At 39.9% G+C, this 22,627-nt stretch overlaps 2 protein-coding genes across 14 annotated transcripts in view; both read left to right on the forward strand.

The window, feature by feature from the left end:
* Positions 1-9,565, forward strand: part of HNRNPK (heterogeneous nuclear ribonucleoprotein K) — a 23,317-nt gene extending 13,752 nt beyond the window's left edge. For 9 of the 11 annotated variants that reach the window (XM_090038659.1, XM_090038655.1, XM_090038653.1 and 6 more), the window contains 5 exons: positions 6,188-6,238; positions 7,383-7,404; positions 7,483-7,565; positions 8,074-8,243; positions 9,041-9,565. In XM_090038659.1, coding sequence (XP_089894785.1) covers positions 6,188-6,238; positions 7,383-7,404; positions 7,483-7,565; positions 8,074-8,243; positions 9,041-9,074 — 360 coding nt within the window. In that variant the 3' untranslated portion in view covers positions 9,075-9,565. The remainder of the gene's footprint in view (positions 1-6,187; positions 6,239-7,382; positions 7,405-7,482; positions 7,566-8,073; positions 8,244-9,040) is intronic. The other 2 variants (XM_090038664.1, XM_090038657.1) reach the window with 1 other exon arrangement.
* A 1,857-nt stretch (positions 9,566-11,422) lies between these two features.
* QNG1 (Q-nucleotide N-glycosylase 1) lies at positions 11,423-22,449 on the forward strand. 3 transcript variants are annotated; one of them, XM_090038665.1, is made up of 5 exons: positions 11,423-11,558; positions 11,773-12,111; positions 14,663-14,922; positions 17,453-17,648; positions 20,998-22,449. In XM_090038665.1, exons 2-5 carry the CDS (start codon positions 11,775-11,777, stop codon positions 21,228-21,230), a joined length of 1,026 nt encoding a protein of 341 aa, XP_089894791.1. In that variant the 5' UTR covers positions 11,423-11,558; positions 11,773-11,774; the 3' UTR covers positions 21,231-22,449. The 3 variants fall into 3 exon arrangements, with proteins under 3 accessions (XP_089894791.1, XP_089894792.1, XP_089894793.1); XM_090038666.1 differs by having other exon boundaries at positions 11,773-11,849; XM_090038667.1 differs by lacking the exon at positions 11,773-12,111 and having other exon boundaries at positions 11,436-11,558.
* Positions 22,450-22,627: the final 178 nt, after the last annotated feature.

Here is a 22,627-nt window from a genome sequence, read left to right on the forward strand (position 1 = left end):
ATTACGCGTGGAATTCAGAAAGAAACCTTCATAGTAATCATCCACTATCACAGCTGATTTTATGCTTTGTATTTTTAAGACTATTAACCCCATCTCAGGGCATAAACAGTAGCTGGGACATCAGGGAGGGAGATCTCTGAGGTAACTTAGATTTAAAGTCTTGTTTGTTTTTCTGTCCTTGCCTGGAACCTCAAGACAGTAGGTTTGACAAGACATGCCTTTTCTTTTCTGTGTAACACTGAAATTAAGTGAGATGCATAGTTTATTAGAATGAGGGATGAGCTCAAGAAAACTTGATGTGACCTGGGGATTTTCATGTCGTCTGCCAAGTTCCTGTGTCTAGCTTCTTTGGAGAAACCTCGGATGTTACCTACTGTGTCAGAAAGCTACTATTTTCCCACAACTAGGACGCTAGATTTCTTGAGTTATAATTTTAAAAAAGCTTTCCAACCTGCTTTTTGAATCTTCAGAAACAGGAAAATCAAGAAATTCAGAACTTGAGGTTGCTTGCTTTCCCCCCCCTCCCCCCTTACAATTGTTATAGAAATTGTACATATTTGCCCCTTCTCCAATACTGAAGGTGCTTTTGGCATCATTCATTTATTTTAAGCTAAGGATACAATTTGATAGTAAGGGATAGGTGAGCTGAATCCAGGTGTTGTTTCTAGGGTCAGACCCAGTAAGCTGACTTGAATTTACAGATGAGGAGTCTCAGCAGGAGGCTGAAACTAGCATATTACAAAACTGCCTTATACTTGGCAGAAAAGGACAGGTTTCTGAAATTCTGAACTGTTAACAGGATCTCCAGGCTGATTTCATGTTTTTTCTCTGAATCTAATCTAAATCAAGCAAGACACAGGTGCAGTTGTCCTTAAGCCTGGTTCCCTAAGTCCTTAAGAACTATCCCTAAGTCCTTAACAACTGGTTCTATGCATTTTCTTTAAAAGGCTGCTGTAGTGGCTTGGATCTTAGTTGAGACATGAATAAACCCTGGGTATTCTCCTTTTTCCCAGGTTTTCAGAGGTATAAAATTGTCCTACATCATCCCACAAAATGCTTCCTTAAATTACTTAACCAGCTGAATCCCAGTTTCCCCACTGTGTGATTTATATTATCTGGGACCTTATCTAATTCTTAAGATGAAACTGTACTACTTCCATTAGTGTGTTAAGAGAGCCATAACTATGTCTTAAGTTAGCTTACAATTTAGCTGCTTCTATTATCTTTTCATTCAACAGCTACTTTGTGGGAGGTTTCAATGCTTTTAATTTTTTTGAAGGGGTGTAATTTCTTTTTAAGGATCATTTATCAAGTTCATAAAATAAAAAGAAATGAAATGCACAATATTCAGGGACTAATATTTAACAAATGTTTCGCATAAAGGCTTGATGTTCTAAAAGACAAACACTGCCTTGTAATTTTGCAATATTCCAAACAAAAATATTGAAACTTCAAATACATTAAATATTTTGAGGAAGTAATTTCTATAGAAACTTAAACACAAGATATCCCCTAGCTATCAAGTCAGTTTGGACTTCTACATGATTACTTTACTAATGTGTAAAATGTATAATTTTCTAATAGTTTGCGCTAATGGCACACATTAACTGTACTGGATTAGGCTAGGTTACAGTCTGGATTTCTGTCTTAATTGCAACACTGGCCAGTACCAGAAAATTCAGAAGGTGATGCAACAACCCTTCTGGATTAGGCAGTTGGGGGTTGTCTGTTTCCAGGGAAAGTTTCTTCTTGTACCCAATAGAGCGGGGCTTCTAGATCTGAAACATCAGTTAGTGAGTTCGGTTATTTTCTGTTGGCAGGCTTTAATATAAAACATAACATCTTACAAACTAGGCTGCTGCCTACAAAAGCGTATGCCCCTCTGAACCACTTAGTCTCTGAAGTTCTGCCCTGCTATGCCTATACTGACTTTAGACTAACATTGAACCACCTCTGCTCATAATTATCTGCAGAGTTCCAAGTTCGCATATTAAACTCTGAGTGAATTTTCTTGCATTCTGTGAAGGAACTAATGATTTGAGTCACTGAGTCCTTTTCATACTGAAATTGAGTATGTATTAGTAAATTAATGGCAAAATAATTACAAAGGTAAAAATGTCCCAGATTCCATAATCTGCACTGTGGTGTAGGGCTGAGGGGTTGATTGGTTGTTCTGTAGGGTTTTTTTTTCAGTTCATTGATCAGTCTTAAACTCTTAGTATGCAGGGGTATTCCAAAAACCTGATTACTCTTTTTTTTTAAATGTAGCTATTATTCTTACACCGTTTCCTTCCATAAGGGGATTCTAAATGGATTAGTAAAATGGGAAAAGTCATTTACATTCAAACTTACCCTGTACTAGATACAATGCTGTTTGGAGATGTGTCAAAAATGGGTAGAGAAAAATGTCTCCATAAATTACCATTGCATATTTACTCCATAAGAAAAAAGAAAATCCTAAAATGACCGGTAGTTTGCAGTTCTCTTTCTACATGCGGGAGAGAATATTTTCCAGTATCCTAATAACTATTACTAGGGCACTCAACTTTTCCTTACATTTCAAGGAAAATTATAGTCTTAAGTTGAAATTGAGTATGTATTAGTAAGTTAATGGCAAAAGAATTATGAAGGTAAAAAATCCCAAATGCCAAAATTGCAAAACTTGGAAACTTGGAGTTAACCTTACCTGAAATTAAATTGAACATGTTAACTTCATTTCCATACCTGGAGGAACCCAAGAAACCTTAACTATATCCAGTTTTTAAACCTTACTCATTCTCTCCTGTAGTGTTACTACAGGGCACAGTTAAGGTGGTAACACTATGGAAAGGGAACAAGTAAGGTTTAAAAACTATAATCTAGAAAAACTAATAATTGGAGGTGCATCGATACATTGGTCCAAATCTTATTGGCACTGATAAAAGGAAAATTGACATTATTGGCAGTCAGCTTTTTTGGCTGATATGACCGATTCGCTGATAAATGTCATGTGCATGCGCACAGCCACAGCTTGTGCAGCCACAGCTTGTGCAGCCACAGCATGCGCACAGCCAGCCCAGCAGCTTGGAGAGCAGTGTCCAGCTGGTAAGTCTGTTGAGGAAAAGGGTGGAGGGAAACAAAGGGGCACTGGTGGGGAGGGGCAAATCGAGGTCCCTGCGGTGAGGGAGGGAATGGGACTCTGGTAGGATGCAATATTGAGCCGTGAGCGGCTTGTCCAGTTGGGGAGGGGGTTGCAGCTCCTGTCACTGTGCACACCTGGGGGGGGGGAGGGAGAGGCATGGGGCACATGCCCCCTAGATCTGCCCAGAGTCAGGGTGGGCTGCTGCTGTGGGCTAAGGCCGGGGGCAGCGCTAGGCTCTTTTGGGGGGGGGGAGTGCTACAGCCACCCCAGAATTCACTATAGCCACCCTTCCCAGTGCTGCTGCTGCTGCATGCGCTGAGCACAGCCCTGGCCCAGCCCCCTGCCAGGAAGAGCCCAGTGTTGCCTGCAGCAGCAGCCCACCATGGTTCCACACAGATTCAGGGAGCACGTGCCTCCCCTGGGGGTGCATGCAGGTTTGGGAGCCACCACCCTCATCCTCCCAACTCTCCCCCCTGCCCCCAATCCCTACTTCAATGCAGGGCTTCAATCTGCCTCAACCCCCACCCCTTCTCTCCCTGCCCATTCCTCCCCAAACAGATTTACCAACCAGATGCTGTTCTCCAAGCTGCCAGGCTGCATTTTGGCAGTCAAGTAACTGTTGGCTGATGTGGGTCGTTAATAATCAGCCCGAAAAATCTTTATTGGTGCACCCCTACTTATAATCATACTGTTACTTATTGGTGGTGCAATATTTGTCAGTGTAATCTTTCCAAGGTTACCTTTAGGTATCTTCTTAATACGTTTAATATTGTTTACTTAAATCTAACATGTAATACATGTCAAGTCTTTTGGGTTTGTGGGTTTTTTGTGATTATTACAAATTTCTTTTTTTTTAACTTACTGATTTAAAAAATCAGTTTGAACTCAAAACTTCTAGGTCCCTCCCCCGCCTTCCCCTGGGAATTTCAAAACATTCAGTACCAAAAGTTCTTGTGCAAATATGCTAACCTTGGGTATTGTTACCCAAATTTGGGGTAATTTTTGAAGGGAAAGGATCTCTGGGGCATCTAGATGAGTGCAGACGTTTGCTTCCCTGGGTACAAGTAGCAGCGGCACACCTTGCAGCTTCAGGTTTAGGCAGTGTGCTCTGCTGCCATGTGCTTTGCCCCTCTTTTTGGTGTGGGGTTTTCTGACCCCGGGATCTTCCAGGGTAGCAGCGTAGCAGGTATGTTGTAGTCTGCAAGGTAGCAGTGCAGGGAACACCTGCACCTGCAGTGTGTGGCCCATATGTCTGGCTGCTGCATTAACCCACAGAGATACAAAACAAAGCAACAAAAATCAGTTATCCCAGCTCCTTTCCCAATTATTTTGAAGGTTCTCTGAACAAGTGTCCCAGTGTAGTTTCACCAGTTACCTTTTCTGTGTCCCAAATGTTCCTCTACACCGCTATACCATTCAGTAGGTACAATAGGTGATTTTTAGAAATTTTTTTTTTTTTAATTTAAATAAAAGGTTTTGTTAGGCCACTTTCTTAGTTGAAAATTTCTTCAGAAAGGATTTAATAGGTTGCTTTCTACTATGAGTATTTCCACAGAGTTTCTGTTTGAAAATAGTTATAGCTGGTTTAAATAAGAGTCAACATACAAAGTGGCTTCTTTCATAACGGGCATAAAATGAACTCCATGTAGAAAAGATGGTGGTCTTTGCCAGCCCCTATAAGGGTTCTCAAAGACCACATTTATTTCAGAAAAGGGCTTTTTGCTAAAAGTCTCCTGATGGCTTTACCATGTATGTGAATTTGTTTACACTAGTTTTTTATTTTTTTGAGGTAGTTGCTAATTAATGATGTATTGTGAATGTTAATGTGGTGACTCTTCTCATATTTGTCTCACTAGAAAAGTTTGTAAGATGAGCAGTAATGGCAGATAGACACTTGGGAAAAGGGCGATTCTGTGTAAATAAGAACTTTTGGTAGAAAAGAATATTAGAACCTGCAGTCATTAAAGTTTCTGCTGCTGTCGTTCGTTCCTTAAAACTTACTGGAATATCACCAATGCATGAAGTTTCAATTAATTTTAAAGTTCAGTTAAGATTATTCAGGTTGCAAATTCTGACTTAAGTCAAGGTTCGACACTTCTTAAAGGACTCCACTTCAAATTATTTTAACTTTTGATGGATTTACTTTCACCAGCTTAGAAAATCATTTTACAACCGTCAGACCAGAGCTCTGATTTTTGGGAAAGATGGGCAGCATAGTTATGGAACACAAATGGTGCTTCCATCCTAAATAGAACTGAGAGGAAATCTTTCGTATGAATCCTGGAGATGGGAACATCCATCTAAGCAGTTGTAAAATAGCACGGCATACCTTTAGTACAAGCGTGGCAGCCATGAATAAGGGTAGTCGTAGGTATAAGTACAGCTGGTGCTTAAAAAGGGAAATCATTGGCCACAATATGAAAGTGGTTAACAGCACAAGGTTGCCAGTGCCTGGGGTTAACCTCTGCCAGTAGGTGGTTTAATTCGGACACCTGGTGAAGATTTCTAAGGTCAAAATACTGATTGTTTGTCCCATCTACAATACCACAGAGTAATAAAGGAGGAAATGTTGTCATTGGCTCCACTCCAGTTCCCAGAATATCAGGAAGGCAGAAAAGGCCTTTTGGGTGCATTTCTGGGAGGCTAAAGAATGTTTGTCTGTAAATGGTACACCCACATAGGTAGGGTGACCATAGGTCCCAGTTTGTGTGGGACAATCTTGGATTTTGAAGGCCGATTGCAGCTGGTTGTGGAAAACTAAAATGAGAATCCATGGCACAGTGCAGTCCAGCAGAGCGGCACAGAGTGCCAGGCAGCTCCACCTCCCCACTGGACTGCCCACCAGCCTCTGACACTGCCTGCAATAGGGATGCTGACTGGGGGAGAGGGGGTACAGGTAACAACAGTATCCCAGTTGCCATGGAGTTCCTATGCGGGCTGGGGCTGGGTTGGATTGGCACACATGTGTATGTAGTTTTATTTGGTTAGATAGAGGTCTGTTTTAGGACAGATTCTTTTCAGATGTATTTATTTTTCCTCTTCCTATTTTTCCCCTTGTGTCTTAAGATGATGCAGTGTCATGTGGATGCTTGTGATGACATGCAGCCACCGGAGCTGGTAAGTGAGCTTTCATTCCCTTCATCTGGCTTCAGTGTAATTGTTGCTTGTGAGGAATGCCTATTTACTTAGGTGAGAACATCCTCAAACAGTAAAAGGACAGAAGGCCATCTTCAGCTTGGGGTGTAGTTCATGATATGCTTTGTAAAATAATACCACTATTATGCAGTTTTGTGAAGCTGCCATTTTGAGATGATACAAATATTTAATTTCACTTAGTATTTTTCATTTGACCATTTCTGAGCTTTCCTCCAGGAACTGTGCTGCCAATTTGTCCCAGAGTGGACATGTGCAGAGGTATTGTCAAAAGAGAGAGCTTCAGATTAAATATCTCCCTTTTGCACTCTAATTTTTTTTAGTTGTGAATGTTTATGTCACATAATTGGAGTAACACCACTTTGTGGAGCCAGCACCACAACTCTTGCTCCTGGAATTTCGATTCTAGCAGCACCATTGGTGTGTATATATCCTGTTTGTGAATCACCTGAGACAATATAATATACTCAAACTAACTATTGGAAATAAACTACTGTACATTTTTATTAGCTTTTGGGTGGTACATATTCTATTGGTTATTAAAACTAATGTTTTTGTCATACAGCTATAGATAAATACTAACTTAAGTTCATAGCTTTTTCACTAATTAGATTATATATCTAGCAAATAAATTTGGACTCTGTGGCTTTGACTGGAAATCACATTCTCTTGTCTCTTTGTGCTCTCAGAGCTTGTTCATATTACACTGCAAGTTTCTGTAGCTAAGCAACATGATTACATAATAATCATAGCCTAGTAGCAGCAGATCATCTGAGTGGTGAATAGCTTCTATTGAATAGCTTCTATTGACCTGGTTCTGAAAAATGGAGTTGGGGGGGGGGGTTGGATCTTGGAACTTTTTAAATATCTGCACATTCCCATTTCTCTGAGTAGTTTGGTAAATTATAGTTAGACTGTTTTTAAAAAGTGACCAAACCTAGCTAGGTTTGAATATAGGAGAGCGTTGCACGTTATAATAGATACAGTAGCCTCCTTAATTTTTTGAGAGCAGCTGAGTATGTCAATAGGGTATGGTAACAACATTGCTAGTCTAAATGCGTTTCATTACAAAAGTTCTAAGTTTTTTCTTTTTTCCCTCTCTCTGTAGTTTGAGGGTGGGTCTGGATATGGTAAGTTTTTTTAATACAATTTTTTGACAGAAAATTAGTTTGTTCATTACAAGGGCTTGATGCATACGTTTAAATCAGACTATTCTTATGCAGGGGGCCGTGGTTCATATGGTGATCTGGGTGGACCCATCATCACGACCCAAGTAACAATTCCCAAAGATGTAAGTAATGCTGATTATTTTAACATTGTAATAAAATGCTTGTATTATGCCAATGAACCAGAATATTTTATGTGCAAATGTTTTGCATTCTTTCAGTATTAATACATGTTGTTCACCTACCACCAGTCTTCCTTGGAAGATGGTTGGTTGGCTGGGTTGGAAGTTTTTCTTTCCCCCTGCTCTTTATTTAGAAAGTCAAGCTTAATGCGTTTTGTTTTGTTTTTTAATGTGGTGTTCATATTGAACATTAAAAGATAGGCTGGTAGACTTAAACTGGCCACCTTCAGTGTTTGCCAAGTCACTTTGACTGGTTCTCCCAAGCCTAGTTTAGAGTGTTTTAGATTGAAAACATTTGGGTGGGGTGTAGGAGGTACCAGGGAGACAGATTTCTCTTGGCACTCTAAAAATCATACAAACTACTGAGCTGAGAGTCATCCTGAATTCTAGAGTGGTCTTTACCGAGAAGTTATATCAAAATGTAAATGAGTAACTTTTTGCCTCCCCCTAGTTGGCTGGATCTATCATTGGCAAAGGAGGCCAAAGGATCAAACAAATACGTCATGAATCAGGAGCTTCAATCAAAATTGATGAACCTTTGGAAGGCTCGGAAGACCGGATAATAACCATCACAGGCACACAGGACCAGATACAGAATGCACAGTATTTACTGCAAAACAGGCAAGTTGGAGTCTAACACAGCACCAGTGCTTCCATTGAAACAGATTTTTTTTTCTCACTAAATTCTAAAGCTTTTCTTCTTTATGATGTAGCTTTTGCAAGGGGAGGGGTGTTTTAAAAATATCTGTTGGGACCTAACTTTTCTACTTAGTAGTTCTGCCTTCATTTTCTTCTCTTCTCCATTCTTACTAAAATGAAGACTCCCTCAAAACTAATCTTGCTGGAAGACGCCTTAACCAAGCAGTCCTCTCATTTCTCTGGTGAAAACTGCTGCAAAAACTACTATAATAAATTATATAGAGCCTGTAGAAAATATAGAAGATTTCAGTGGATGTTGGTCTAGTTCTGTGTGGAAGACTAGTGATTTTGTTGTTTTTAGATAACTAAATCGACAACAAATTGCAGTCTGCCATATGGCACAGACCATGCCTCTACAGGACAAGTTGAAATCGATTGGTGCTGGAAATGCAGCATTTCACACCTTACTGGCAATACTTTGTCTTTTCTGCCAAGTATTAACAGCTTTAGATTTAAGTTGCTTCATTTTGCTTTATTATCACATTGGCTATCTAATAAGTGTTTTGTAATACTTAATTTGCCTATTTGACTTGAATAACTACTAATATTGGAATGTGGTTTTTTTGGTTTTTTTTAAATAATTATTGATATTAAAATGTATGTGAAGTTATGAGGAATTTAAATTTTTAATATCTTTTAAAGAATGTCATTGTAAATATTAATGCAAGATGTATGGTCAATCATTCTAATACATGCTTTTTTTTCTTTTTCTTTTATAGTGTGAAGCAGTATGCAGATGTTGAAGGATTCTAATGCAAGATTATTTTTTCTTTTTTATAGTGTGAAGCAGTATTCTGGAAAGTTTTTCTAAGACTAGTGAAGAACTGAAGGAGTCCTGCATCCTTTTTTTTTTTTTTTTAATCTGCTTCTGTTTAAAAAGCCAACATTCCTCTGCTTCATAGGTGTTCTGCATTTGAGGTGTAGTGGAATCTTTGCTGTCCACCAGATGTAATGTTTTAGATCCTTACAAATATTTTGGGAGGGAGGGTGTGCGAAACTAACTTTGAAATTTTGAAACAGCAGCAGAGTGGATTTTATTTTTTGTTCATTGTTGGTGGTAAACTGTAATGTTTTTCTGTAACTATTGTGAACACCTTGCTTTATGTACACTGTATTTTTTTTTGAACAGGGGAGAATATTGGTAGTCCTACGTGTCCCTGGTATCTATTCAGAGCAGTGTGCAAACTGTAATGCTCTTTTGTAAGAAACGTTTTATGATTTTTAAAATAAATTTAGTGAACCTATTCTTGGTCGTCTTTTTTTTTTCTTTTTTTTTGTTTGTTTTTGAAGGATATGGATAAAGTAGTATCTGAGGCTGATGCACTCTTTTCTTCCCCCTACCCCCACAAGTCATAACCAAAACACTGCTGATAAGCTTGCTTTTCTGCTCTTTGATATAGACGAACTTAAGTATTTTGGCAAATGAAAAGTATTGGTGAAAACTAACTCAGTGCTTTGCTACCTGAGAGGAAATTGTAACACTTGCAAAACCATTGTCTGAGGTTTGTTTTTTTTCTGTTTGCCCATACTTATTTGATTGCAGCACATTTATAGTGGCGACAGTATATGAATAAAATCTTTCAAAACTGATTTCAGTGAGTTACAATGATTGAGTACATCTAGTTGGCAGCCTTGCTTAAGCCAAATAACAATTCTAAAGAGATGAAAGTCGGTGCGTCTCCTGATAAATAAATTCTAATTGTTTTCCAATCTTGCAATTGTATAAGGTAGACATTTTTGATAATTGGCAATTTGACAGTGTCTAACTCTGTAACTGTAACCTGTTTTTCATTGTATACAAATCTACATGACACACTTGTATTGTTTCCTGTTGTATGTTGAATTACATAGGAAATACTTGTGAGAAATTCAGAAATTATTAAGTACCTCTGGATATCTCCTGTAATATCTTGGCATTTGTATTTATAGTTAATACATTTTAATTTCACTTCCTAAATAAAAAAATATTGGAAAAAAACACTGCACAACTGGATGTGATGGCTCCAGTTTGAGTGGATTTTTATTCTATCTCAATCCACAGGTTTAAGTGTTTTTATTTTTGGAGTGTTTCACATTTCTCTGTTGTCAACAAGCTGTGCCCCACGTAGCAGCCAACCGCAATGAAAGGGGCTGGGTGTTTGGAAGTTGTACCTTTTAATATACCTGGGTTTTTTTAATCAGCATTATATTAAATGCTATCCAGTAAGTTCCTGTTCTAGTTTTCCCCCTGGAAAAAAAATGTGTATTAAAAGCCCTTGCCCACCCAGTTGGAGCAGAACTGTAGAAAAGCTCCAGCTATTTAGTTGGCCTAATAAAAGATAAGCACATCTGCCCAAAGAACCTGGTTTGCCTATATCCTTAGACCAACACAGCTACAACCAACAATCCCACAAAGTACAGACTTTCACTGTCTGAAAAAATAATGCATGTAAAAATGGCACAGGCTTGATTTTTCTTTTCTTTTTTCCTTTCTGGACTCGGAGGGTCAGTGCTCTGTACCACCACCAGTAAATGGCACTGTGTGGGTCAGAAGCAGGAGCATTGGAAATGTCACAATGTGCCCTTATAATCAAAGCCAAAGGTTGGGTCACTCAAGCCACTTTCCAGAGAAATACATTTCCTGTTTCCTAGTTAGGAGTATCCTTGAAGCTTCTGCCTTTTCCTGGGCCCTCGTTCACGTATGACTGAAAAGACTGCTTGTAAAGTGACAGTGTTCGAGTGCTTCCCATCCCCACATTTCAGCTGAAACGTTTCAGAAGACGTTTTCTCTGCACAGCACTGGCTCCAATCCCGGCCATTCCGTGGACAGCCGAACACGACCCCTGCCCCCTTGTATACTGATTCCCTTGGGCATCTTGCAGCAGCAGCTCCGGAAGTGCCGCTTTCCCACTCCGCGCTGCTGCACTGCAGTCTGGCGGCCCACCGGGGTACCCTGGGCCGCCCTGCTGGCGAAGTAAGCCTCCGCTGCGCCCCAGCCTGAAACGGCTTCGCCAGCAACTCCCCGGTCGCTCACTCCAAGGTCGCTTCCTAGCCGACTCTTCCTGCGGGGTCACGTGCCTCATCGCGCTCGCCCTACCCAGGGGTATTGCGCTCGGCGCATGCGCCTTTGGGCTAGCCGGAGGGACATCCTGGCGCGCGGTGACGCGCTTCTTCGCAAATGAGGCTCGCGGTGATTGGCTGCGGGGGGTGGCTTCCTGGCTCGGCGCTAGTGCTGCCCGGGGCTGGAGGGAGCCGCAGGTGAGGGGGTGGGGAGGTGGGGGGTTGGAGGCGTCAACGCCTGTCTCTGAGCGGCTGCAGTGAGGTTTTGCGGCTGCCACAGCCACCCTAGCCAGCAAAGTAGAGCAAGCAATGACATGTCTAGCTAAGCTAGGAACCAGAACAAATGAAGCAGGCAGCTTGCAGGGTCTGAAAGGAGATATTATAAAAAGGCCTCTGCTTTCCCCTACTGCAGCCATGCAAGCCACCCTGTGTCCAAAGGAGTCTGCCCGGCTCATTGCAGCCCACAGCGTGGATGTGCGTGTGGACGAGGTGGGCACGAGGAAGGTGGCTGAGTTCCTCTTCGACCGTGTTGTGGAGTCAGCCTTTGGGCTGGCTGCCTGGAAGGCGCTACACGAGCTGCATCCGCGGGCGGCAAGCGAGGAGGCGCTGGGCTGGGTGTTCCTCGTGGACACACTCAACTTTTCCTTCTGGGCCGAGTACCAGGGGCAGGGCTGCGCCATCAAGTACAAGGGCAAGATGTACACTGGCTACTGGTCCCTCTGTGCTGCTGTCAACAGAGCCCTCGACGATGGTGCGTGTCCTCTCCACCTCCTGGCCTCAGTTCTCCTGCATGCAAGGAGGTGGTCTCCAGGCCAGTGGTTGCCATGCTTAAGGCTGAGGGCCTTGCCACACATTTCTGGCTGGAAACCTGCTCTAGCCTAGCTGTCTGTCCCATGTTGTCAACCCCCAGATTTCCCACATGTTGGCGCTCTTCAGAGCTCTTCACCACTGTTGGAGTGTGAGGAATCACTTGGCACGTGTGGCTGGCTTAAATTGATTGTGTGACTTGCCACTTTGTTTTGTACTGATTACTTTGTACATGTGGCTGCTCTAAATGTATTGTGCAACTCACCAGTGAATTGTGTGAGGATTGTACTTGGTGCTTGTGGCTGACTTAAATTTATTACACAGTTCCCAAGTTCACTGTGTGACAATTACTTTGCTCTAAATTTATTGCGTGATTCACCAGCAACTTGCATGAGAATTTAGTTCTCACATGTGGCTGTCTTAAATTTATTGCATGATTTATCAGTTCATTGCATGGTAATTACTTTGCACATGTGGCTGCTCTGAACTTACTGCATGAATTGGTGAATTGAGTCAGAATTACTTTGTATGTGTGGCTGTCCTAAATTTCTTGCATGATTCACCAGTTCATTGTGTGGTGATTACTTTGTACCTGTGGCTGGTTTAAATTAATTGCACCATTCACCACTTAATTGTGTGAGGATTACTTTGCACATGCAGCCTGGCTGAATATGTTGTGCTATTCGCTGCTTCATTGTGTGAAGAATTATTTTGCATACGACTGGCGTAAATGAATTGCACGGTTCACCACTTCTATTGTGTGGTGTGACAATTAAATTTTATTGCAAGGTTCACCAGTTAATTGTGTGAGAATTACTTTGCATTTGTGGCTGTCCTAAATTTCTTACACGATTTATTAATTTGTTGTGTGATGATTATTTTGCAGGTGTGGCCAGTTTAAATAGATTGCACAGTTCTCTAGTAAATTGAGTAATAAATATAACATGCAGCAGGGGCCTACCATAATTTTTTTTTTTTTTTTTTTTTTGCTTGTGTGTTTGTAACTCAAAATCAACTTCAAATTGAGTCCTTAGTTGTGCAGACTGCCCCATGTGAGTTACTTCACTATCAAGTGATCTAATGTTACACCCAGGATGTTCCTGGGGGCTTTCATTTGATCTGGAGAAGTACAAGAGAGGCCAAAGCAAGTTCCTCTGGACCATGCACCAGTTTATTGGGATATTAGCAATCGGACAACATTACCAAGAGCAGCAGAGACTATGCAGACGTACTCACAACTGAGTGGTGAGGTCTCAGGGCCCTCCAAATCCATCCTCATGGTTTGAGGCAAGTTCCAGACTTCCACACTTAAAACTTTGTGTGGGCAAGTTTTTATAGATCAGGTTCAAATGTCTACTCCTGCCCATTTCTCTGAGATGAAGAGCTCTTGATTGAGTAGGGAGCAGGGAAACTGAGTCATGGCCTGTGACCATTGTTTTTTCCTGGGGCCACCATATTAGTACTGGGTGCGATGACTGGCCTGTGCTTCTCAACTGCTTGAAACTCTCTCACAATCTGCTTCTTGCATGCTAATCATTGTAATTCAGACTGAACTGCTTCTGGGAGCTGAAGTGTAGTGACACATCCAGCACAGCAAAAAGGGGTGAGGGTGTTCAGGACTCGCTATAACTAATGGGCCTCTGATAATACTCATTTTTACAGGAAATAAACAGTTGGAAAGGTGAAGCTATTTCTATCTCCCTGCCCCTCCCTTCCCTGCCCCCCATTAACTAACCTTTCCCACGTACTTTAAAAAAAAATTATTACTGTGAGAACAATGTTGTAAGTCATGATGGTCCAGGAAATTTGTGACATGCAAGGATTTTTGTAGGAGATACCTTTTATTAGACCAAGTGTGTAGTTGGGATAAACTTAGAGAAGCTTTTGAATGCAATTCAGTCATCATCTGCAAATATCCTTGCTTCTCACATTCAGCTCATTTATTTCTGTGGTTAACAAGTAAGCCTTATTCAGTGACAGTCTTAAGAAATTCTCCCACATTACTGAAGGTCTAGAAATCATAGGAAAGCACTTTTGCTTGGTTTGTGCTAGTGATTACACACTAGCACAGTTGTGGTTGCTAATCATTTTCACCAGCACAAGACTAATGGTGAGTGTATTGGTAAAACTTCTAACCATCTAGCCCTTAAGTGTTAAAGTATGGGCTTCAAATGATTTGTCTGGCCTAATATTTAAAGAAAACCTCAAAGACCCTGGGGTGTGGGGTGGGGAATTAAAGGGAAGAAAGATACAGCCATATCTTGGGAACTGTAAGCTAAAAGAGTAAGTGCTATTTACTTATGTAAGGACTTACATTTATGTCTCCATTTAAAACTTAACTCTTATCTGAATATTTGATTTATCTTACGAATCCATGAACTGTTTTTTTAGTCTACAGTTTAATATAAACTTCTGTATTTAGTGCATTATTGTATTGGAGCTTGACAGAGACTTTGAAGTTCTAAATGGCTTTTTTCTCCCTCTTTTACTTGAAGGAATACCTATTACCAGTGCCTCCTATTATGCCACCATGACACTTGAGCAGGTTAAGCATGTATTTCGCTCTGACACAGAAGTCCCTATGCCTTTGATTGAAGAGAGACATCGTGTGCTAAATGAAAGTGGGACAGTTCTGCTTGAGAAGTTTGGAGGTTCTTACCTTACCTGTGTTAAAATGAGTCAGAAAAGTGCTCAAAAACTACTATGTTTAATAGTAGAAAATTTTCCTTCTTATAGAGATGAGGCTATATTTCAGGTAAGTTGCTTCTGTTACAGAATTTTTCATTTTAAAAGTGCTTGCTCTTTAATTTTTTGGCTATCCCAAGAAGTACTGTTTAGATTCAATTGTCTATAGAAACTTCTCCTTTATGTAGATGATCTGGCCAATTTTTTTTATTCAAATTAAGGACTTTTAGAAAAACAAGAAATAAAATCTATGTAATCTACATTCCACGAAAATGTAACTTTAGGATTTCAATTCTAACAAGTTTGTTGCTCAACATATACTCAGTCGTCTTTGGGGTTTGCAATCCAGATACTACTGTGTTGTAAAATTGCAAATGTACCTGAAAGTATAAAGCAGACTGAAAGCCACAGTGAAATAAACTGTTTGTTTTTATTGGCATTTCTGTTAGATTAGTAAAAGGCCAAAATTGTACCTAACGAAAAGCAAATCAGACCTTAAATTCTACCGTATAAATAGTAATGTTAATAGGAACCTTTTTAAAAACTATAATATCTTTCTAATTTTATGATGGAGTGAAACTGAGTAAGCTTTGTCTACAAAGCTAATCCTAGAGAACCAATCACTCTCTTTATGTAACTCTTTCTTATCCTTGAAGCCCAATACAAGCTGACTTTATTTCATGCCTGGATAAGTAAATCATATCCACAAAAAAACCCCATGCTTTCCCATTATTTTTTTTCCCCTGGTTTTTTTCCTTCTTCACTCTTCTTGCTGTTGTTTATTAGCTGTATTGCAGTCATGGCCATAGTTCCCAATTGGATCAGAACTCTGTTATCCTAAACTCCATACAAGCACATAAGAAAAAAAAACGCATTTCTTCTTCAGCTGCTTGCAATCTGCCCCTTGACTCCTGTTGATTTCAGTGGTTATTACATTACATTAATGAATGCAAACAGAATTAATTCAGAATGTTATGCTTCTGCACAATAGATCTATCTTTTATGGGATAGCAGCAGATTAAGACATAGTCCCTGAAAGGAAAGAGTTACTGTGAAGGAAATTAGGTCTGGCCAATTTTCTTCTTCTCTTGCTTATATCTTCAGTCTACTCTAGACTTTGTCTGTACTAGCATGTTCTATATTGGGCATCAGCAGCTGTATTTTAGTCATTTACAGGAGTACTCAGCAGTCGCATTATAATTTCCAAAAGGTTTGCACTAACATTAGGGATGATAAGTACAACCCATGGTCGTAGTGTTTTTTTTCAAGATATTTTTCTTGGAAACCATGAAGTGAAAATGACAGCATGTGTCCTATAAAGGAACCAAAGAGAAACTGGGCCAGCAAAATGCTGAATGGTATTTATAACTAACTATTGATTTTTTCCAGCTTGTTTTCAGTAGGTGACATTATTTAATTCCCTTGTGATTTCCTACAAAGAAGTAAGGTTTCATATCTGTAGGAAACTTCATTCAGAAGTCCACTGGCACTAGTCTCTGAACTTCTGAGTTTGTTCAAAGCATATTATTTTTTCTTAAAGTAAATATATTTTATGATCAAAAGATTAAATTCCTTCTAGTAAAGTGATTAATAGAATGCGTTTACGTCACCTTCACAGGATGGTACTGAGTGCTTTATAACGCAAGACTCATTAAAAGCAGCAGTAAACTCCAGATTGGAAATGTAACCCACACAGTGATCCCAGACTATAAACATTTGCACAGTCAGAGAGCCTGTTGCAGTAATGCAGAGCCTATCTCTGATTTCCCTAGGCAAGCTGCATGTTATGAAGGTGAATGAAGTGCTATGGATCAAATTTACACCTCTGTTGAAACAAAATCAATGCTTGCACATGAGGCCACAGTAACAGTGTTAAAATTATCAATGCTGTTTCCATGGCAGCACACCAAGCTACCATAAGTTAGGTCTCCGACTTCAGTACAGGGTCAGGAGAGAGTAGAAAATGAGACGGGGAGTGGGAAATCTGAAAACAAATGACATTTTCCCAATAACAAAAGCATACAAAATGATAAAATAAACATTTATATTAGTGTCACACAGACCATTGAAAAAATTAATCCAAATAGACTTACCTGTCCTGAATCTCTTAGCGAACTTTCTGAAACTAAGACAAGCCACCAGTTTTATAGGCATTTGCTTTATAAAATGTATTGCTTGAAAAACAATTTGTTCCTCAAATAACTGAAATCATGGTACCCTATCTTCCTTATGCTCTTAAAAGGGAATTGCAAGGCAAAAAGGAGTGTCTTTTTATTTTTGTCTATTGTTCCCTTTTACAGTATTATCAATGGTATTTTTGTCTGTTGTAGGCCTCAGCTAAGCAAAAGGTGCAACTTTCTCAATGTTACAGGCGAAGTCTTGAACTTGTTCTACCAATGGTCTAATTAGATTGTCTTTTTCATACAAAATTGGTGTTTGTTTCTATAATGTTGTTATTTTACTGTATACTAAGTTGCTTTTTCCTTCAGCTGTTTAACTAGTCCTTAACTGAGCAACCATTATGATGACATGCATTTCCTTTAACAAATGGAAATCTCTGCAGTTGTCAGGTCCTAAATATTTGTTTTCTTCTTGTCTAGGGTAAAAAGGTGTCCTTCTATAAACGGGCACAGATACTTGTGGCTGATACGTGGAGTGTATTGGAGGGCAAGGAAGATGGCTGTTTCAGTGACATTTCTAGTTTAACCATATTTGCTGACTATAGGATTCCTCAAGTCCTTGTTCACCTTGGAGCAATGAGATATTCTGATGAATTAATGAGGAAACTCCATGAAGGTTTGCAAAACTCTTATTACATCAAATATTTTTATTGTGTCTCGGTGTTCCCAAAGACTAATTTTATAGTGTAGAGATGATTCATCTTTATGTAGGTGGCATGAGGAATTTCTTTCCCCTCTCTCCCATAGAATGCAGACTTCGTGTATTTATACACGAATGAGGAGAGGAATAGAAACCACATGCTTGAGGGATGATGCACATGAAAAAGACCCGTTTGTCGTTTTCATGAGGATTAAGCTGTTCTTGACAAAATGCTAATAAAGTACTGTATAAATCAGTTGAATACTCAACCTCTTTAGGGCTGGTGGTATCACCCACAATTCCATTCTTTGCAAAATGATGGCTGCCTAATCAAGTTTCACCAACTTTCTTCATGAATTCAGATAAAATGCAAGAAGGGTGGAGAAAACTGCTGAGCTGCAGTGAATTGTAAGCAGTTCTTATGGTGTATTGAGGGGAAAAAAGAATAATAGTTTAGAAATATAAAGCCCTCTTGTTAGTTTTGATGTAAATATGCACATGGCAACAAGTGAAGCTCTGAAAGTTGTGGAAGCAGTTTCTCTAGAGTTACTGTACAGATCTTCCTATCTTATCCATGGACTAAAAGAATGTCCTTTGTAGCAGTTCTTTGTGCATGTTCACAGATTAGGATAGTTGCATCTAGCCTAATATGGAATGTGAGTTTTTTCATTATATGACTACACACTTAACGATAATAAATAGAGCTGCCCTCCTGTGGTAAAATGATTGTTTGATATTCTTTAGTTTATCAAGGGTTTTTTGTGGGTTTATTATGTTAACTGTAAACAACTAAAAGTAGAAATGAAATTCACCTCAACTATTTGTTTATATAATAAGTATGTTATATACAAGTAGCTTTCTTTGGCTTTCCTTTTTCTGTGCTGAATTTTGGCAATTTGATTGTCAGCTCATCTCTGCAATAATCTTCACGTACAAGTAAAGGCATGGTTACATGTAACACTCCAAGTGGTTTAAATGCAGTTTTAACCTGAAAGTGACAGATGCACAAATCTATTAAACTGCTTTAAAGCTTCCTGGAACAATTCAAAAGTGCACTTGGAAAATCAAGGATTTTTTGGTGTATTTGGGTATTTTTTTGGGGGGTGGGAGGCTTTAGACTTCCTTGGGTTTTGAGGATTTTGGGGGGATATTTTGGGGTTTTTTCATGTGGGGTTTTTTGGGGGGTGTTTTTTGCTTGGGGCTTTTGATAGGTTTTTTATAATTTTTTTTGTTTTTGTTTGGGGTATATGGGATTTTGTTTTGGGGTGTTGTCACTTTGAGGTGGTTTTTGTTTGTTTTGGGGTGTTGTGTTTAACCAGTTCATAGTATAGCATTTCAGTGTTACCTGGGAGATGACCAAGCACACCATGACACAGATCTGTGTTCCAAGCCGCCCATACTTCATTGCTCCTCACTCCCCCAGTACCCATGCTGCAATTGGTTGCTCTGGTACACAGCCTCCTCTACTGTTCTCCCTCCTGCCTTTTTCCCCCCTTTCATTGGCACTTCATCAGTGAGCTTGCCTGAGCTGTTTATTCAGCAAAAGCTCTTTCTAACAACCAGGTATATTGTTACCCCTTACTCAACAGAGGCCCTCATCATCATATGCCTGCCTCCTTCCCCCCCCTTCCCCCAAGACCTTGAGAACCCAAATGTGTGGGTCCAAGCATTTACTGTCTGCCATTCTCCCCTTGGCCACCCCAAGTCAGGTAAGCATATTGGAAGCTTTTCAAGTTTATTGAACTCATACTTTGGAGAGAGGGTAAAGCAGAGAAGTAAAAGATGTTACCCACTATCTCTGACCCCCCACAGCATGGGTGCAAACACTTCCCCCAGTTACCTGCAGTGAGGCATGCTGGAATGGATACTTACTCCCAACCCCTGACGTTGGAGCGACAGCACTTGAATGCTTAAAATTGTTGTACCTCTCACCTGTAACAGTTGTGAACTGGTTCCCAATCAGTGACATTTAGGAATGGTTTGATTCTTACATGTGTTCCACACCCTAAGATGAATGCATTCTAGGGCACATCATGTATTATAAATACTAGTTCATTTATTGCTATGTTCTCCTTAATCACTAATTTTAAAAGCAAACAGCTCCCAGTCTTCTAACCTTTTTGGGGGGGTTTTTTGTTTTTTGGGAGTGGGGGAGGGTACAGTTCTTGTGCTTATATTTCTTCTCTGTGAGCAAGTCTTCCAGGCAAATAAGTTCTCAACCTGACAATCTGGATATCATATATTGTACTTCATGAAGGAATCAAAGTACTGGGACTAATCATTCCCAGTTTTGGGCACAGAATGCAATCTTGATTCTCAAGATGAGCTTGTTTAATAGGAACGTCTTAGATTAAAAGAACTTTATGTCAGTCAATGTGGCTGCTTACAGACCTGAAAAAGCAAACAGTGCTTTACTTTCAGCATGGTGCACCCCTGCATTGAACATAGCACATGCCCAGAAGAGGCATTGTGTTGGTTTGACCCAGCTCACCCAATGTCTGTATAGGTTGGACACTTCAGTGGGACTTTTGATGCTTTATCAAACAGCTGATTGAATCTAGATAAAAGCACCAAAAAGTCCCTCTGAAGCACCCAATCTATACAGATGCTTTGGAGCCAGGTCAAACTAACCCACTCCTTTTCTTGTAAAGCACTGGGGTTTGTTTGGGTGTTTTGTTTGGTTTTTGGTGGGAGGGGAGGGTTTCACATCTGTCAGTGCCCTGTATTTCTTTATAAGGACTGGATTCATACTCATAAAACTATATATTCTGGACTTCGTTTGGATACACAGTGATTTGCATTTTTTTTCTTATGGATGAATTGCAAAGCACCTCTACCTGCCCTCCCCCTCCTCTGCTCCAAAAAAATAAATAGGCTGGATTCTTGATTGGATGCAAAACTGACAATTCAGCAACACATAAATATACATAGAAAACACATGGGCTTGATATTTTTGGCTTATAGTATGATGCATTAAATCTGAACTCTGTGTTAGACTAAGCATACCTATGTTACAGAGAGAGTTTAGTACAGGGGTCATTAACATTTTTCAGCAGAGTCCCAAAAACCTCAACTTGTAAGAAGGTGATGGGCCAAGAGCAGATGGCAGGGGAGCCACAAGGGGCCCAATCCTTGTTGTGGCATTGCAGCCCCATCCCCTTCCCCACCATGTGCCTCAAGGCACACGTGCCAAGTAAAATGTCTTTGTGTGCCATGCCCTGGCACCTGTGCCAGAGGTTGCTTACCCCTGGTTTAGTACATTCTCAGAGTTCTGTCTTTTATTCCACTAAACACTAATTTGAGTGCTATATACTGTATCCCACAGGAGTCCTGTTCCAGTCCGGAGATAAGCAAGAGGTAGAGATTCGAGGCTGTTCTGTTTGGTGTTGTGAATTAATTTGTGATCGCCTACTGGAACTTTATAACAAGAAAGGACAGAACATGAATGAAAAGATCAATGCAGTTCTTCTAGATTATTATCTTTGGGACTATGCCAGGAATCACAGGGAAGATATGAAATATATTCCATTTCATCGAGTACGTTGCATATATTACTAACTACATCAATTTCTTAAATATCTCATAAATACATTATTACAATTTGTATCTGCTCAGCAGGTTTTTTTATATACTGGTTTGAAACAATGCAGTAACAAGTTTAAATTCCTATTTTCTGCTGTCTTAACTTTTTTCTCCATGTTTCCTGAACCTGAGTATTCTCTTTTGCTACCCCTGATTAGAATTAACCTTTAAAATTTGTAATCAGTTGTAGGATACACATTTTCTGCTAACTTAGTTCTATATACACTGTTTAAATACTGTGGACAGTTTTGCTTTTCTTAATTGTATTATTGCTACAGTTATACCTTTATAAAATTTGCATTCAGCTAAGGGCTGGGGTTTTTTGTGTTTTTGGTTTTATTTTTAGTTAGAAAATACTTGAAATAAAGTTAAGACATCAGGACTTCAAATTGCCAAACTATTAAAACGGAACTACTGTATTTACTTGAATCCAAGATGAAGTTTTTCTCCCCAGTCAATATGGGAAGAAAAAAGTCTTGTCTTAGTTTCAAGAATGGGCCTGGGGCAGTCAGCTGCCCAACTCTGGATTTGGCTCCAGGCCCAAGGCAAACTGGGCCAGGCTGGCTTGTATGGCAGTGAAGGAGGCTCACAGCAAGGGGCATACAGAGGTAATCACATGGTGAGGAGGGCATGTGAGGGAGAACCACGGTGTGCAGCTGGGGGTGAGGGACAGGACAGGCACCAGGGGGCAGGCACAAGTAAAGGGTGGGGGGCAGGCAGAAAGGGCAAGAGGTGGCAAAGGGCATGGATCTGGCCTCTTGCCCCCACTGCTGCTTTCCTTGCCACAACAGTAGGGAGGAAGAATTTAAGACAACCCTTCAACAATTACATTCTAGAAATGAAAAATGCATATGTTATCATTTTCCATGTTTAGAATCCAATTATTGGGGAGTCATCTTAAGTTCAAAGTGGTCTTGGATTTGGGTAAATATGGTACTTGGTTAATCAAGCATTCAGTTTATTTGTCTCATTTACATTATATATTGCAAACTGCCTTGCTGAACTTTTGATTAAAGGCTTACAGAGCATAAAATACTTTGTAATTCATAACTTAGTCCTTCAAAATGTTATGATTTTTTTCATGCACCACTTTTTTAAGTCAATCACTCATGCCAAGAGGATGATTTAATTGCATACTTGTACCGAATTCCCCGTACATTTATTATATAAGCTGAATAAAGTTGACATCATAGTGGATTGGAGGAGTGAATGCAGATGCACTCATGTTGATATAGGAGGTATTTTATATATTTGTTTAAATACATGTTCAGGTATTTATAACTTCTCAGAGGAAAACTTACCTTTTTGGATTGAATTTTTTTGCGCTTGTTTTTTCTCTAAGAAACCTTTATTTTAATTCAGCTTTTTATTCA

Source organism: Crocodylus siamensis, chromosome 3 (assembly GCF_052110815.1).
Source record: "Crocodylus siamensis isolate JL-2025a chromosome 3, ASM5211081v1, whole genome shotgun sequence".
Taxonomy (NCBI): Eukaryota; Metazoa; Chordata; order Crocodylia; family Crocodylidae; genus Crocodylus; species Crocodylus siamensis.